This window comes from Pseudopipra pipra, chromosome 2 (assembly GCF_036250125.1).
Source record: "Pseudopipra pipra isolate bDixPip1 chromosome 2, bDixPip1.hap1, whole genome shotgun sequence".
NCBI classification, from domain to species: domain Eukaryota; kingdom Metazoa; phylum Chordata; class Aves; order Passeriformes; family Pipridae; genus Pseudopipra; species Pseudopipra pipra.
In genome coordinates this window covers 28,634,045-28,650,244 of record NC_087550.1, presented here as the reverse complement: position 1 = coordinate 28,650,244, position 16,200 = coordinate 28,634,045, and the positions used below count along the sequence as shown (strand labels likewise).

The 16,200-nt window shown below is 43.5% G+C and overlaps 1 protein-coding gene across 1 annotated transcript in view; it reads right to left on the bottom strand.

The window, feature by feature from the left end:
• Positions 1–3,641: 3,641 nt before the first annotated feature.
• The window catches only part of EPHA1 (EPH receptor A1), a 34,422-nt gene continuing 21,863 nt past the window's right edge, over positions 3,642–16,200 (bottom strand). Inside the window, exons 5-18 of the mRNA XM_064644683.1 lie at positions 15,705–15,860; positions 14,451–14,783; positions 13,111–13,235; positions 12,849–13,008; positions 10,204–10,300; positions 9,409–9,464; positions 9,010–9,132; positions 8,721–8,906; positions 8,212–8,273; positions 7,607–7,816; positions 6,877–7,026; positions 6,017–6,210; positions 5,541–5,696; positions 3,642–4,677 (exon numbers count right to left, since the gene is read on the bottom strand). Coding sequence (XP_064500753.1) covers positions 4,599–4,677; positions 5,541–5,696; positions 6,017–6,210; positions 6,877–7,026; positions 7,607–7,816; positions 8,212–8,273; positions 8,721–8,906; positions 9,010–9,132; positions 9,409–9,464; positions 10,204–10,300; positions 12,849–13,008; positions 13,111–13,235; positions 14,451–14,783; positions 15,705–15,860 — 2,087 coding nt within the window. The 3' untranslated portion in view covers positions 3,642–4,598. The remainder of the gene's footprint in view (positions 4,678–5,540; positions 5,697–6,016; positions 6,211–6,876; positions 7,027–7,606; positions 7,817–8,211; positions 8,274–8,720; positions 8,907–9,009; positions 9,133–9,408; positions 9,465–10,203; positions 10,301–12,848; positions 13,009–13,110; positions 13,236–14,450; positions 14,784–15,704; positions 15,861–16,200) is intronic.

Below are 16,200 nucleotides of genomic sequence, written 5' to 3'. Positions count from 1 at the left end.
CCTGTCTGCTGTGTTTGTTCAACTGCCCATGAAAATTGCTGTCTTTGGCAGTGGAGAATGTATAGCTGCTCTTCCACCTTGCCTCCAGAGATGAGGAGTCTGAACGTGGTGTTTTTCTCTCTGTGTCTTGGTCTCCTTTCCAGAGTGTTTAGTTTCCAATTTTTCTGTACCTGAAGAGTAGCTCTCATTTAAAGCAGTGGAAGACTGCATTTCAGTACAGCAAGATTGTAGTCTGCTTGATGTGTCACTGGGAGATGAATATTCCAGTCTGTTGCAAGTGGACTGTAATAAAAGTGGTCAATTAGCTTGCTTTGCCCTAACTATTGCTACTCTGAAAGTGTTTGTACTTGATGTTTATGGTTTTAAGCATGGTAGTGTAATGGTCACTGCAGGTGAAACTCCTTTGTGGTAAGCACCAATGTTTCTACACTTCAAAGATGTGAAACCTACTCTTAATCTCTTGCCAGTTTTTGGAAAATCTTTGATGACTTCTTGCAAATTGATCCAGTAAATGCTTTGAGGTTTTCTATAGCATGAGCAAAGAATAAACAAATTGTACCTTTGATTTTATTTTTTTTTTCCCTTACCTGACTTCTTGGTGGTTTGTAGACTTTGTTTTGAGAGGTTGTTTCTAGACTATATAAAATTGTATATAAATTATATATAAAATTTATTTATAAAAGCTCATGCCTACAACCACCAAGGAGTGTGAAGGAGAGAAACTGTGATGGGATGGAGAAGTGCTCTAACCTAGAGCTATCAGAGGATCATAGCTCTGGTGTCTGGGTAGGAAACCTGTCCAGTGGAGTCAATGGGAAGGACACTCTGGATCACCTTATGGATTAAGGGGAGATTAATCCTTCTGAGGGGCATGGGGTACAGGGAAAGAGCATTTTATGACTGTACAACACTTTGTTATGGGATGTCTAGGGGTGGGATCAAATGCAGGAAAAGGGAGTGATCAAGGACAGGAAGCACCATGGGAAAACTGAGGGGAAAAGGGCAAAGAAGGTGGTGTCTGCATGTACAGAGCATGCTTGTCTGGCCATGCCCTATGTGTCATCAGTGCAGTTTGTCCTGCCTTTGCAATAACTTTTTTTTTCCTGTGAATGGACTCTATTCCATGCATGTGGATCTAAGCACCAGCAGCTGGAAATACCTGAGTCCATGCATATTGAGTGGATGTGTATGCCCTTGTGTTACCACTAGCAAAATCAAGTCAGAGTAGCTGGTGAGTAGGGTAAGAGACTTGAGAGCCATGACATGGCATAGCTGTGAGTCTAGCTAGAAGCTGTAAAGATGTGTCTGAGAGTCAACTGCTAGAGCTTCCAGGGGATCTAAGCCAGCTACTCTTGGGTCTGAAACTCAGCTACTGGACCAGCTACAAGAGAACAGTTTGCATTTGTGTGTGAGGTGACTGGGAGACCAGGGAATCCTGGGGCCAGCTGCTGGGTAGAGCCAATGTCTAAGGCTAACTACTGGAGGGCTCCAGGGTGTGGGGGTGTGGGTGTGTGCATGTCTGAGTGCCCACCACTGAGCAGGGCTGCAGGCCTTCAGAATTTGCTTGTCCTGGTGCCAGCAACAGAGGAGACTAGCTCAAGCTCCAGGTCATGGAGCCAGCTACTGAATAGCTAGTCTTGGATGCTAGAGGGTTTCATAGTACATATGTATGCATTTCCCTCTAACAGGTTCATCCTGATCAGCCGGAGAAGGGAATAGGATCAGGCTGTTTGTGCTGTGCTTGCATGACTGCTGTGCTCTCTGCCTCAGGCCAGTCATGTGCACTGTGTGTGCTTTTATGTACATGTACATATTATATGCTTGTGTATTTTGTGTGCATGAGTACCTATTGGAAATACATGCTCAGGCTTGCTAGTGGCTGTAACCTGAGGACATGGAACTGAACAGCCTCTTCTCTATCAGGCCAGCTGATTCAGCAGGTTCTAACAATTAATGTTGGAAGGGACCTTCTTGCTTAGAGCAGGGTCAACTAGAGCAGGTTGCTCAGGAATGTACCCCTCCATATTTTAATACTTCTGAGGATGAGAACACAATCTCCCTGGGTAACCTGTTCTAGTGCTAACTACTTTCAGTACCTTTTTCTTACCTTCAAATGGAATTTACTGCATTCTGCTGCTCCTTTCAGTGGATACCACTGAGGTGTGTCTGGCTTCTTTTTCATTCCCTCTCATCAGGTATGATGATGAACTACCCAATCCTTCGCCTCTCGAGTCTGAACAGTACCAGATCTCTCCTTGTATGTCTGATTATCTAATCCCTTCAAAATCATAGTGGCCTTTCACTGCACTTGCTCCAGTAAGTCTTTGTCCTTCTTTGTGCTGAGGAGCCCAGAACTGGACATAACACTCCAGGTGTCTGATTGATGCTTGAATGAAGAGGAAGAATTGGCTCCTTCCAGTTACTGGTGATGCATTTGCTAATGTAGTCCAGATACTATTGTCTTCCTTTGCTACAAGGGTTCAGGCACAACCTGCTGTTTACTGTGACCTGACAAGTCCTTTCCTGCAAAGCTGCTTCCAGCCAGTCAGTCTCCAGCTTGTACTGGCGCATGGAGCTATTCTTCTCCTGTTGCAAGGCTCTGTTATTTCCCTTTGTTCAGCTTCCTGAATCTCCTCTCTTACCATTTTTCCCCTCTATTAAGGTCCCTCTGAATAAGGGCCCAGATAGCACAGCTATGTGATGTATCAACCTCCCACCTTTCTATCACCTGCAATGACAGGCCAAAGTTTACACATGCATGACATAAGCTTGTAATCTTGTGTCAGCCTTATAGGGCTTATGTGTTAGCCTGGGTGTCTGCCAGGTAGCAACTTATTATCTGTATTTCATATTAAAGACATCAATTACTAAGGCTGAACTTACTGAGATACTAATGATTCACAGTAAGAGCTTAGTTTGTCAGCTCTAGTTACAGTGACTCGAATAGCTGTAGTATGTGTATTCTGTGGTACCTTGTGTATATTCTGCTGCTTCTCATGTTGAACCTTCTTGCTTTAGGTTACAGTTCCTTTGCTCTTTGCTTCTTAACCCATCTGTCTATCTGTGGTTAAGCAAGTCTTTCCCAGGAGCAGGAGTGTTAACTTATAGCCATAAGAACTTGGAGCATTATACAATTATGGAAATGTTGATAGTTATCTCTAGCAAGTAACTGATTACTGAATGTGTAGCACTCGCCTTCACCAACCTGGACTTGAAAAATAAATCTTGAGGTAGCTACTCTTCCCAAATAGAAGAAAGTCTCAGGAACATCAGTAAGAATTTTTTTTTATCCCTGGACAGTCTATTCTGCAGAAGGAAGTACTACTCATGTATTTCATCAAACTACAGCAGTAGCTGCTAATCTTTCTAATGATTTAGGAATAATAACAGCAGTAAAAAGATGGATATTAGATGTGTATGTCTGTAACTGGGTTGAAAGAAAAAAATCTGAAGTGACCAGGTGCATAGGTATCCTTTAATCCTAATGCAACTGTACTTTCACATCAAGTCTGCAGTTAAATGGATAAAGACCATCAGCTGAAACAGCTAAACATGGATGTAAGGACCCTGCTGGAACTAATAATATGTATGCTAAAGGTCCCAATAATATTTGAAATAAGCCAAAGAACACCAACACAGCCTGCTCTGCCACAGATTTATTTACAAAATATTATTTACAGATATAAGTGTCTTGAGATCTGATAAATAATAACATTTCCTCCACAGAGAAGGAATAAGGCAGACCCCCTACACATTTTTCTGTTACAAATACCCTATCCAGCCAAACAAGACTATTCTCTCTTTTAAGAAGGGGCAGAGAAAAATGGATAACTAAAGGGGTTTCTGTTCATGGTATACGAAAAGGTATTAAGCCGTTTGGAGAGATGTAAATCTCCCCTCTGGAGTGTGCACGTGCAAAACAGCAACATGCTGAGGTGATGTTATCACACAAGTTACAGCAGGGTGTGCTGCTACTCCCAATTTGTCCTCTGAAGAAAGAAGTACACCACGGGTTGGTGTTCAAGGCAAGAACAGCTGAATTAAAAAATATATCCCTTACCAGCAGCCTTTTGAAAGGCTGAATAGTTTGTTCCTCTTGTAAAATAAGAAAGACAGAAGGCTGCTGAAGTGAGAAGGAATGTATGCCAGGGAGTGAATGAACCCAGTCTCTACCTGTCTGTATTCTTGTGCCTGTTCCCTGAATGTCCCAGGCTATAAATCTGAACCCTCATTTCCAATCCTCAAACATAATTCACCACTCCCAGCCCATTTTGTATTCCATGTGATACATGAGGGTCTGAAACTCCAGTATATGGACTACAGGGACTACTCAGTGCTGCACAAAATGGACTGTAGAAGACAGGGCTGAGAACAGTTTCTAAGACCAGTGCTCTGAAACATACTCATGGCTGCTGTAGAGCTAAAACAAGGGGGGACAGAAATGAGAGCAGGTGGTGTTGCCTCATGAGTTTTTTCAGTTCTGGTTGTTTTGCTTTGCTTGTCCCAGTCACTCATTTGGAAGCAATTGCCATAGGAATGATTCCAAGTGATATCTGGTAAGAATGGGCATTTTTCAAGCTTAAGAGCACAACAACTGATCACTCCTTAAATCCTTGGATGCTACACAGGATTCTCTTCTGGTGGCCTGGAAGTGACACTCCCATCTGTTTCAAATCCCTGGAGGAAATGGGAAAAGAAAGATAAAAATCAACTGCTGTTCTTATTCCTTGGGGATGAGGATGTGGGTAACAATTACTGAGCATTAGTTCAGAAAGCTTCCTTTCTCTCAGTGCCTCCTACTACACCTATCTTTACTCTAGAGGGAAGAAACTTCTAGATGTTCCTGCCCTTTCCTGGCATCTCTGCCCACCCAGTCAACTGACCTTTCCCACCTCATGACTAGGCCTGTGCTCCCAGTAAATCACGACTTGTTAAATCAGCTTGTGATATGGGCCATGTCTCAACCCTTTAGCATGTCTGTGCCTGCTCATTTGTTTTATGTAACTGCCTTGGTTGGAGCCGGCTGTACATCCCCAACCCTATGAGAGAACACAGCTGTGTCGGTAAAGCATCTGACCTGAGTCCTTCTAAGGAGCCAGAAAGATTTGCTCTATGACAGAACAGTGCCTAGCTGATGGAGGCAGGGGGATATCACTAGCCCATATGGGGTTCACAGCAAGAAAATTATCTTATTAAGTCCTACAAGGGAGGGGAGATGGTCAGCTAAGAGAACTGTTTTCCACCTATTGTTTCCCCTTGCTGTTTGTGTCTGATGTTAGTTCAGAGCAGCTCAGACCCCCGAAGAGCCTCAAGTATGGACAAGGACAGTTAGGGAATTAGACTCACAGTGTGGGCTGATCCCAATTCTGGACTGGTTCTTCCCACTTAGGGCAAGAAGCCAGTCCACTTCCATGTAACTACATAGAGAAGGATGGAGAGATGCCTTCCAAGCAAATCTCAGTGCCTATTTAGATAGCACAGAGGCAGGCACAGCTATTTGCATCACAGCCTGAGGTGCCTCGTGGGTGGCCTGTGCTTACTCAGCAGTGAGCTCCAGAATGGACTCCATGGTGTCCAAGCCAGCAGTGCGAAAGTTGGAGATGTAGCGCTTCATACGAATGGATTCCAGCCATTCAGGGATGGAGCGGTAGGGTATTCCATCAGATCCACTGCAGCTGGGGAGACGGAGCGTTACCCTAGAGACAAATAAAACCTTCATTAGCCAAGAAACTACCTTAAGTGGCCAGCACTATGAGACAGCAGCCAGAGAGCAAGCAAGCACCCTCTGACAGGGCTAGGCCAACTATCTGCTCTCTGCACAGTAAGGTCAGACCAGGCCACTGGCTATCTCTCTGTCACCAGGAGAGAGAGATGACTACTTACTATCTTCTGCACACAGAGCACGCAAGGTACCTCTTGCCAGTCTGCATTGCTAGCACTGCCTCTCCTCCTGCTGGGGACGGGGAGGTGAAAATCTCCCAGTTAACCTCTCCTCCTCCAGTGACAGCCTGCTTACCTGGGATCAAAGTCTGCAACAGGCCGGAGGAGCTGGGGACTTGAGATGAAATGTTGCAGCTGTGCCCGGATTTCCTGAAAATGAGGCCTCCTCATCCGATCATGTGACCAGCAGCTCTTCATGAGTTCATAGAGGATAGATGGACAGTCCACAGGTGGGGGGAGCCGGTATCCATCCTCTAAGCTTTTCATCACCTGCACAGAGGACAGAGAGAAATCTGGCCAAGAGCAGAGAGTGCGGAAGAGGAGCCAGAAATCTCTGTGGGGCTAAGAGCAGGCCATTCACTGTTTTGCACAGTCTGAGATGGGTTGAAACAGATTACATGTGTATGACACAGGGTTTGGGCAGCACAGCACAAGATCAGGACACTTAAGGGATGTTAAAAAGCAAAGTGGCATGTGCACATACTTTCAATCCTTTACTAGCTTAGCTCCCCTTTGCCACTCAGGACATTTGTTCATGAGAAGTAAGGACCAAATGATCCTGGTGCAGACATGGTGTGAAAAAGGGAAACAGATTCTGAGGAACAATTTCAACAGCATGTGCTGACCTTACAGATGTGCTGAGCCTAGAATAAGACCAGACACAATACTTGAGAGCCAGAGGAAGAAGAAGATGAAACAAACAGAGAATTCTCCAGATACAAAGCCATAGCTGATTTATCCACTCTTAAATTTGGCTCATTGCTGTTGAACATTTTTTACCTTTAACTTGGTTGTATTGATTTCTAGCAGGGAGGGAGACATAGTTATGTGTCCTAAAGAATATCAAGACTGGAGGTGGAGAGGGATCTACAAACGTTGGGCCTACATGCCTTGTTTATTTTTTTAAATCAGCCCTTGAGCTCAGTGTCTTGTTACCTCTTGGTTGGTCATGTGCCCATATGGCTTGTCACCAAATGACAGCACCTCCCACATGACAATTCCAAAGCTCCAAACATCACTGGCTGAGGTGAAAATCCGATGAGCAATGGCCTCTGGAGCTGTCCATCGGATGGGAATCTTACCACCCTGTGAAAGAGCAGAGACATAGCGTATCCAGCACGTATCATTAAGTTGTATTTCTCCAGTGCTTTCATGCAAACACCTTACAAAGTGGTTTAGAGTCTGGGCCTACTTCACTTGAAGTGACATGTAACCACCCCGGGGAAATTTCTCAAAAGGACAGAAATATTCTTGGAAAGTAAACAAGTTTAAGCCCTTTGTTCAGCTGAACACTACACAAAATCACTACTGTTGGAGTAAGAGCCTGACACCATGCACAGCCCTACTTTGAAGGGCATCATGCATTAGAATCGCTGGAACTGTCATTGAAAGACACAGAGATGTTTCTAGTCCAAACCCTGATCACAGCAAGGCTATTTTCAAAGCTAGATTTAGTAATTGAGTCCAAGAGATCAGACCTCTTACTTTGCTTCTCATTTTAAAACCACAGTCCCTCTGAACTTCTTAGCAAAGTCAGCATAGACTCCAGAAAGAAAAGTACCACCTTCTGAATCATCCACACTGTGACTTGCAGTTTTACTATGGGTTTTCCTCAGATACTACGGTTAATTTATAATACAAGACTGAAAGATTGTTTTTGCATTACCTTGGTTTCATAGGTTCCCTCTGCATCATTCTCCAATATTCGTGAGAGACCGAAGTCAGACACCTTGCACTGAAGACTGCGTGTTACCAGGATATTGCGAGCAGCCAGATCCCGGTGCACATAATTGTGTTCTGAGAGGTAGGTCATGCCAGAGGCTATTCCCTGCAGCATACTCACAAGCTGCACAGGGCTAAATTTTTCCTCATTCTCCTGCATGGAAGAAGAAGTCAGAGAAGGTCACAGTCAAGTGACATCAATCTGCTTGGCTTCTAGTCACTGACATTATCAACTTACAAAAGTGGGCATTGGTGAGCAAGCAAAAAGGCAATGCTGCAGCCCAAAGGCCCCAACAGATTCTCCCTAAGGGACTGGTGGTGGTCTCCAGAGTCATCATTAGGCACCTGCACTTCAACTACCAAGGACAGCACTCTGGTCACTGAGCAAACTGGATGGAATCACGCTTCAGCTGCTGAGACTGGAAGTGTCCATAAGCAAAAGTAAGTGGATGTCTGGATCTTATTTCTAGTCTTATTTTAGGGCCCTAAATCCAGGTCAAGTGCAAATTCTGGCAGTACACAAGCCTATTACAGATTGGAGTTTCTTACCCGGAGGAAGGTATCCAGCGCTCCGTTCTCCATATACTCAGTGATGATCATCATTGGCCTCCCTTGAGAAAGACAAGAAGTGTCAGCCTTTTTGAAATTCTCCTACTCTTGCCTTTCAATGCTCTCCATATTGCCCCAACACAGAGAATCATGTCCAACCCCAGCTAACACCCCCACTCCACTGGCACAGCGGCTGCCCCTTCTCCTTAGACATCTCCTAATGATCTTGTACTATTCCTTGTGTCACATATAACCTTGCAGCATCCCTTACACTATCCCAACTTCTCATCTACTCACCAACCCAAGAAAATCTCTCCTAACACTGCCTCAGGACTCTGTTGGAAATCCATACCACTTCTCTCTTCCTCATTTTCTGCCATATGATAACATGACAATGCCTGTCTTCTCCCAGCACAGCCTCTCTGACAGCAAATTCTCTAAGAAAGGCATGAGAAATGTGCCAGGTTCTGCTCTCATTTCAGGACCCTCTCCCATACACTCTTACTTACTTTTGGTGACAACTCCTTCCAGACGCACAATGTTTGGGTGATTGAATTGCCCCATAATTGTCGCTTCACGCAGGAAGTTCCACCACTGTGAGTCTGAATATGTTGACTTCAGAGTCTTGATGGCAACCACAATACGTTCTTTCCCTGGGAGCCGCAGGGACCCACGATAGACCTCCCCAAACTCTCCTGAGGACAACCGGAGGCAAAAGGTCACAGACGAACTCAGGAATAGGCAGCAAAACAACAGTGTGAGGAAACTGAAAGATGGGGAGAGCAACAAGTAACTCACCCTCTCCAATCACATTCTCCATAGTGACACAAGAGATATCCAGTTCCTTAGTGAACTCCAGCACCCCTCTGCTGGGGTCATCATATGGTTGCAGGTCTACATATGGTTTCAACCAGACCTTCTCTATGGTAAAGGGAAACAAAAGAAAAAATGAACCTGTCAACTCTTTGGACAACACTCGTAAGGCAAAACTACAAAAGCAGAAGTGAATCCAGGGGATTCTGACAATGGCAGCAAACAAATCTACCAAGTACACAGCAAAGAGCAGAACTGTTGTGGGAAGAGGGAAATTACATGAGAAAAGCCATGCTCGTATCTGGTTTGAAACTAATGTTTCTTTTCATTTCTTCCAAATCATTCCAGGCTTCCCCCTGGTTTTACTATCCCTTTGAAGCTCACCTCGATCAAAGCCTGAAGTATTGTAATCTGGCCGTGCATGTCTCTGACGAGTCCTCCTAGTCATGAAAGAAGCAGTCATGAAAATAAAATGGTCAGCAGATAGCACAGAGAAAAGCAACACTTCCAGGGTGTCTTGGACAGAGTTCAGAGTAGCACAGAGCAAAGTGAAACCAGACACTGCACCTACTTGGAAAAGTACAGCTGCCAATAAAATGTGATGCTTCATTTACGTTTAGAAAGGGAGCTGTGTTTCCGTATAGGTAGTTTTGTGCTGAGATACAGATGAATTTTATGTTTTCTGTACACTTTCAGTGCAATATCTGATCTTCTTAAAATCAAGCAATAGCAGCCTTATAGACATTGAGAAAGGAAGTAGAATTTTGTATCTGGATAGAGTACCACTACAATAATGGTATATGGAAAATGGTTTGAAAAGTCTGGATACATGTATTACCACTTTATGGGTCCGTAGCTATAGAAATGATTGCACCATAACAATGTTTTTATTCCTCTGTCATGGTAACAGTATGATAGTGCCAGATTGCAAAAAAACTGAGAAATCACCACATTTTCCTCTGTTCCAAGCAGCAATCCATATCTTACAGACATCAATCCCTCCAATCCTGCTATTCAAAATTACTTACTGAGACCCTTTCCATCTTGCTGCAGCACACTGGTCTTTTTCTTTTCTGACCTCAACATCCCATGAGAAATCAGGGCTTCCCTTTCTCAAGCTCCCATAGCTCAGCTGTTCCCACATCTATAACATTTTCAATACCAAAAATCAATACTTACTTTCGCCGAACGATGAGAAATCCCAGAAGCAGCCCAATAAATAGTAGAATTCCAAAGATAATAGAGACTATGACTCCACCAGACAGAGCTCCCGTGTCTGCAGGAACAAAGACAAAGGCCATATCATTTAAGAGACCAAGTTCTATTTGTCTGGAATGTAGCAACCAGCTTCTACCAGTTAATGGCATTAGGTAAGTTGCAGCCATTCATCTTCCAGGCAGCAGAGCCACCACATTTGAGTCCTACCATACTGTTATTCATGTGCATGGAGCACCTTCTGGTGGTTATTTGGTTGACTCTTAACTACAGTCTTGGTCTTCTAAGTCAAGTAATTCATCCCTATGCCAGATTTTCTACATAAATTCCATGACACTTTTAAAAGTGAAGAACAGCTGTTCCTTCACTCCCACTCCTCCCCAACACTCCTTTCAGATCAGACCCTTCTTCCCGCTCAGTAGCTGATTTAGGCCATGACAGAGCAAAGACATGATTTTCCCCAACAGTCTAACTTGACTCTCTTCTTTTTTATGACATTAATTACACCCTCCCCTCACATCAATATCTGGGGCTGGTCCTTTGCCTCATTACTCTGACAGAAGCCTCTGTCTGCTTAGGACTTCTGAAACAAGCAAGTATTGACTTACAAACTTGCAGTCTAACATCATATTCCTGCTTTCTCAAAACTGAGCATCAAGTGGTTTCATTTTGTGATTGGATAGCATTCAGATAGCACTCACATAACACAGGTTGTCTCCTTCCATTTAGGTTCTCAAGCTAAAGTCAGCCATTTCCATACAGTATATTTTAATTAATCAGAAAAAATCCTAAATTACCTCTGTTGGTGTTTTTAAATCTTATTTCCTATAACTTTAAAAAATATTTTAAAAACTTAAATATACATTACTGAAAAGTATTCATATCCATGTCTAATGAGAATCTATATTTTTTTATATTTTCCCTAAAGAGATTTAGGAAAACATCCAGAAGAAAGAAAATCCCTAAACAATTTTTGTCAATAAATGGGCAGATTTTAAAGCAAGGAAGAGATGATGCAGAGAACTGTGTGTGGAAGTGCTTCCTAACATCTAGTCCAAAGGTCAGCATCTGTAAAGCTTAATTGACACTTCTTATTTTTGATCAATCTGATGCTGACTCATCTCACTAAAATAATCAAAAATCACCAGCTTAGTTAAGCAGAAATCAAGAGGCAGAGCTAATGTTCTTGGTTTGTTAAAATTAAAAACTCCAGATTTGAAAGATGAAATAGTATCTTTAATTACTAATATTACTTTTATTTTATTATTTTATTATTAAGCTTTTAGATACATAGCACTTCTGCAGGAAACTCAGGGATCTAAATTCTCAAATTCAGACTTAAATTAAAAAAACTCTCCTTGCAAATCCTGTCCCGCTAATATCCCTAGGCCATTACAGCTAAACAATGCTTCTAGTATTACCAAAGAAGAACTCTCACCAAATGAAACCTTGCAGGTTCTTCTTTTTAAACCCTTTCATAGTCAAAATACCTATGTCTTGACATGATGAAATGATCAACTTTTATTTGAAATAAAGCATAATCTTGATTAAAGTATTTTCTAACATATTCTTTCATAATGAAACAATTGTACATGCTAACTTACATATTTTCCACAAAGTCTTTTTAGGACATTATGATATTGGTCAAAGATAATTTATGTTATCATCATTTGGCACTGTGACTTGATGAAAATTTTGCCAAAAGCTCCTGGTGCCAAAAAGAGCCCAATCTTTATATTCCACTCATGGTATCACAACTCCTTATCAGCTTTTACATTGTTAATTTAACTATTTATTCACATTAAGGTATGCTTTTGCTTTCTTCCTTATTTCAGTACAATAAAACTAGCCTTTCAAATGCATCCCTTCAATGCATGTATTTCTAAAATTATCTATAGGGTCAACAGGATAATCTCTGTGAATTTGGGAAATGAAGAGAGAGCAAACTCCATCATAGCAAACTTTTGACAAAAGGGAAGCCTTTGGGTGACACAGGGAAAGAGGAGGTTAGATGTAAGACCTATATAAGGTGTTCTTTGATATAAGAGAAAGGTCTTGTGGCCTCAATAGCTTGGCATTCTACACATGGCGCTTTGGCTGAGAACTTTTTTCAGTGGCATATACCATCTTTTGGGGTAGAGCTACATTCAGGAGCTGGACTACATACAGTGGAGCTGATAAAGCTGAAAAAAACCAGAACTCAGTCCTCTGAGTTCTCCTTTTCACTAGTAACTGGCACACAAAAGGAGGCATGTGGTAATCATTTGACTAACATTCAAACTTACAACCCTTAGCCAGAATCAAAATGTCTTTCAGGAGAACTAGATAAAGAGATGGTTAACTATTGTGCCAGTACAACACACTAACCTGAGACTGATCAGGTCTGAATGGGCAAGTACAAGTGAATTTTATATGACAGCAAGGAAACAGTAAAATGCCTTTTGTGTCTACAAAGCAACAGGCTTGGCCTTCATGACAAGGAATTCAGGACTGTGGCGTCTGTGCCTTACAGCCAGCAGAACACAAGAAGAGATCTGTGTATTATGTGAATATACAGTCTGATGGAGAAGTGAGTTCTCCCAAATGAGATACCAGTGCTTGTTCTCTACCTGGTGGAAGAGTGCGGAATTCCTGCTCTGGGGAGTAGGGCCCAGGCCCGAGGGGTGTAATGGATCTCACACGAAGCAGGTAGGCTGTGTCTGGCTGCAGGTCTCTCAGAGTGACATTTGGCTCAAGAAGGTGCTTCACTGTGTAACGTGCCTCCTCTCCCTGCAGAATTGAAACAGGGTCAAGTAACGAATACACATTGAACAAGAGAACATTTCCACCCCTTTGAGTGGAAGGGGGAAGGACAAATAAGGCAGGCCTTACTTTCTCAAAGAACATGACCTCATACTCCACTGAGGTCCGGCTGCGTTGCCGTGGGGCAAGCCAAGAAACAGAAAGACTACTGTCATCTCTTTGAGTCAGGATAAACTGGGATACTGTCACCGGAGCTGCAGGGGAGAGAACAGAGAACATAAGGAAGAAATACAAACAAAATGCAAAGTAGGTCCTCTCTCTTTGAGAGAAGCTCTCTCTTTCCTTCTCTGATCATACCATGCAACTGGAACTGACTCTCATTGCCACTGCCACTCCCTCATCCTTCTCTTCTGTGGTGAAAAGGAAATGAGGTCTCCGGTCATAATTAATTGCTTTCCGTGAATAGTATGCTTCTGCCCCAACAGTGGAAGCATAACTTTGTTTGGCCCTCAAAACAAAATCAGTGTTCCAAGAAATTACATTTAATCCAGGACTACACTGAAAACATTCAATTTGAAATAAAAACGTTAGGATTTTATGCCCTTACAGCAGCAGCAGGACAACTATCCTATGTGATGATTTATGAATGCAGCTCAACTGCATAAGGGTACAGTGAAACTCAATGCTCAAAATCTCTCAGCTGACTGCACATGCAGTTCATGAATAAAAAGATAATTCTCAAGAGTCTGCAAAGACTGAAGAGTTAAGCCTGGTTCTCTCCTTGCCCTTCAACATCACAGGAAGTGATGAGGCAAACCAAAAGTAGCTCCACTTTTCTGGATCAGAGTTGTGCTGCCCCCGCACAGCGTCAGGAAGAGAAGTCATATTTTGCCACTAAATTAGAACCTGGGGAATGTACCAAGTGCTGCTGAGCACTGTGATGTCACTTTTCTATAATCATGTTTCACAGCAGTCAGGACAGCCAAACTAGCCAGCTTGAAGATAAACTACAGAAATGTGTCAAGAACTGGAATGTTTTTAACATCCTCATCTCTCCATGCTTTCAAAACTTTTTTTTCAATTACAGCAAGGTTTTTGTTGTGTTTGGTTTTTTGCAATATGTGAGTCATGGGAAATATTTCATGACACAGTCCTTGGTCTTCCTGTCACACAGGTAACAATACTTAGGCTGGACTACACCACTTGTTTGACAGGGAGGGTTTTGTCATCCTCACATCTGTTAAGTTCTTGGTGGATTCAGAACTCTTGGTGGGTAATGATTACTGCTACTTCGATTTGCATGAAACATGGCTAATAGATCTTACATGCCAGAGGCACTTCAGAATCCTTATCATACCAAACCAACACGTGGCAGACAGAAGGAGAACATGGAAATAGCTTAAATATTCACAGAGATTCCTCTTCCTGTTCGTGATGAGTAGGAAGAGCTTCTCTCTGCTTCTGCTAACCTGCATGTCCAACTGAGACCCAGACAGCTGGAGCAGTTCTCTGTGGAGCAGGTCCCATTCCTGAGACACCATTATGGGCTTCCACAGCAAATGTGTAGTTGGTGTAAGCTTCTAGGCCGTCCACGTCCACAGCAGGTTTTGTGAGACCAGAAGCACTGGGGGAGAACACCACACCAGCCTCACACGGCTCACATGACAGGAAATGGCAGCGCTGACAGAAGACTGTGTAGGTCAGGTCCTTCCGCCCACCGTGGTCGCTGGGTGGCTGCCACCACAGACTCAGCTGTGTGCCAATAAGGGAGAAGCTGACATTGCGGGGAGCTGAGGGGGGGCCTACAAGAATCATGAAAGTGTTAGATCCAGCTGTTTATACACAAAGTACTATGGCAGTTTCATACCTGCTGATGCACTTCAAATGCAGCCCTCTGTCCCCCCCCAGCCTCTCCCTCTCTGATCTGTCATCCCCATTTCCTGACCTTTTGTTTCCTCCAATATCCTTGTTCATGGAATCATAAAACGTTTTGGGTTGGAATGAACCTTAAAGATCACCTAGTTCCAACCCCCTGCCACAGGCAGGGGCACCTTCTATTTGACCAGGTTGCTCAAAGGCCCATTCAGCCTGGCCTTGAACACTTCCAGGGATGGGGCATCCACAACTTCTCTGGGCAACCTGCTGCAGTGCCTCACCATCATCACTGTAAAAAATTTCTTCCATATGTCCCATCCAGATCTACCCTCTTTCAGTTTAAAACCATTGTCCCTTGTCCTGTCACTACAGGCCTTGCTAAAAAGTCTTTCTTCATCTTTCTCACATGCCCCACTTAAGAGGTGAAAGGCCACAATAAGATCTCCCCAGAGCCTTCTCTTCTCAGACTGAAGAAACCCAGCTCTCTCAGCTGTTCCTCATAAAAGAGGTGTTCCACCCTTACAGTCATTTTCATAGCGCTCCCCTGGACCTGATCCAACAAATCCCTGCCTCTCTTGTACTGGGGGCCCCAGAGCTGTATGTAGCCCTCCGTAGCCCTCTTGAGGGTCTCTCAAGAGCAGAGTGGAGGGAGAGAATTAGCTCTCTCAATGCTGCTTTTGATGCAGCCCAGAATACAGTTGGCTTTCTGGACTGCAAGAGCACATGGCCAACTCATGCCCAATTTTTCACCCACCAGTACCCTTAAGTTCCTCTCTGTGGTGTTGCTCTCAATAGGTTCATCCCCCAGTCTGTATAGATATTCTTCCTTCTTTCTATCTGCAACTCACGTGTGCAAGCAATGTTCTGGCCCTCTGAAGGTGCTCGGTAGAAGCCTGCATTGCAGGAACAAGATGTAGCCCCGGAATCGTTGGACATGCTGTTGGGGGGACACTTCAGACAGTGCTTAGTCTCCAAGGAATGACGGTAGAATCCTCGCTGGCAGGCTGTGAAAAGACAAACAAGTCAATGTAAGATAATCAATAAACCACGATCAACAAGAAAACACCTGGCAGTTTTGTTCAGCTTCTTGAACACTCCTTTACCTGCTTGCTTTTTTTCCATTTTCTTAGTTCACAGAAATATTTATGTTGAGAGGAACCCCTGGCAATCACCTAGACCAATCATTTCAGAGCAGATAGGGAGGAGATGCAAACTCAAGGTTATGACAGGACTTGCAGACTGAAGAAAGGAGATCTCATTCCTCACAGATGCTGTATGGATAGGGAATCCGGTCAACCTCAGAAACTATTTCCAACAAAAACCCAGACTGGTCTGCACCCTGCA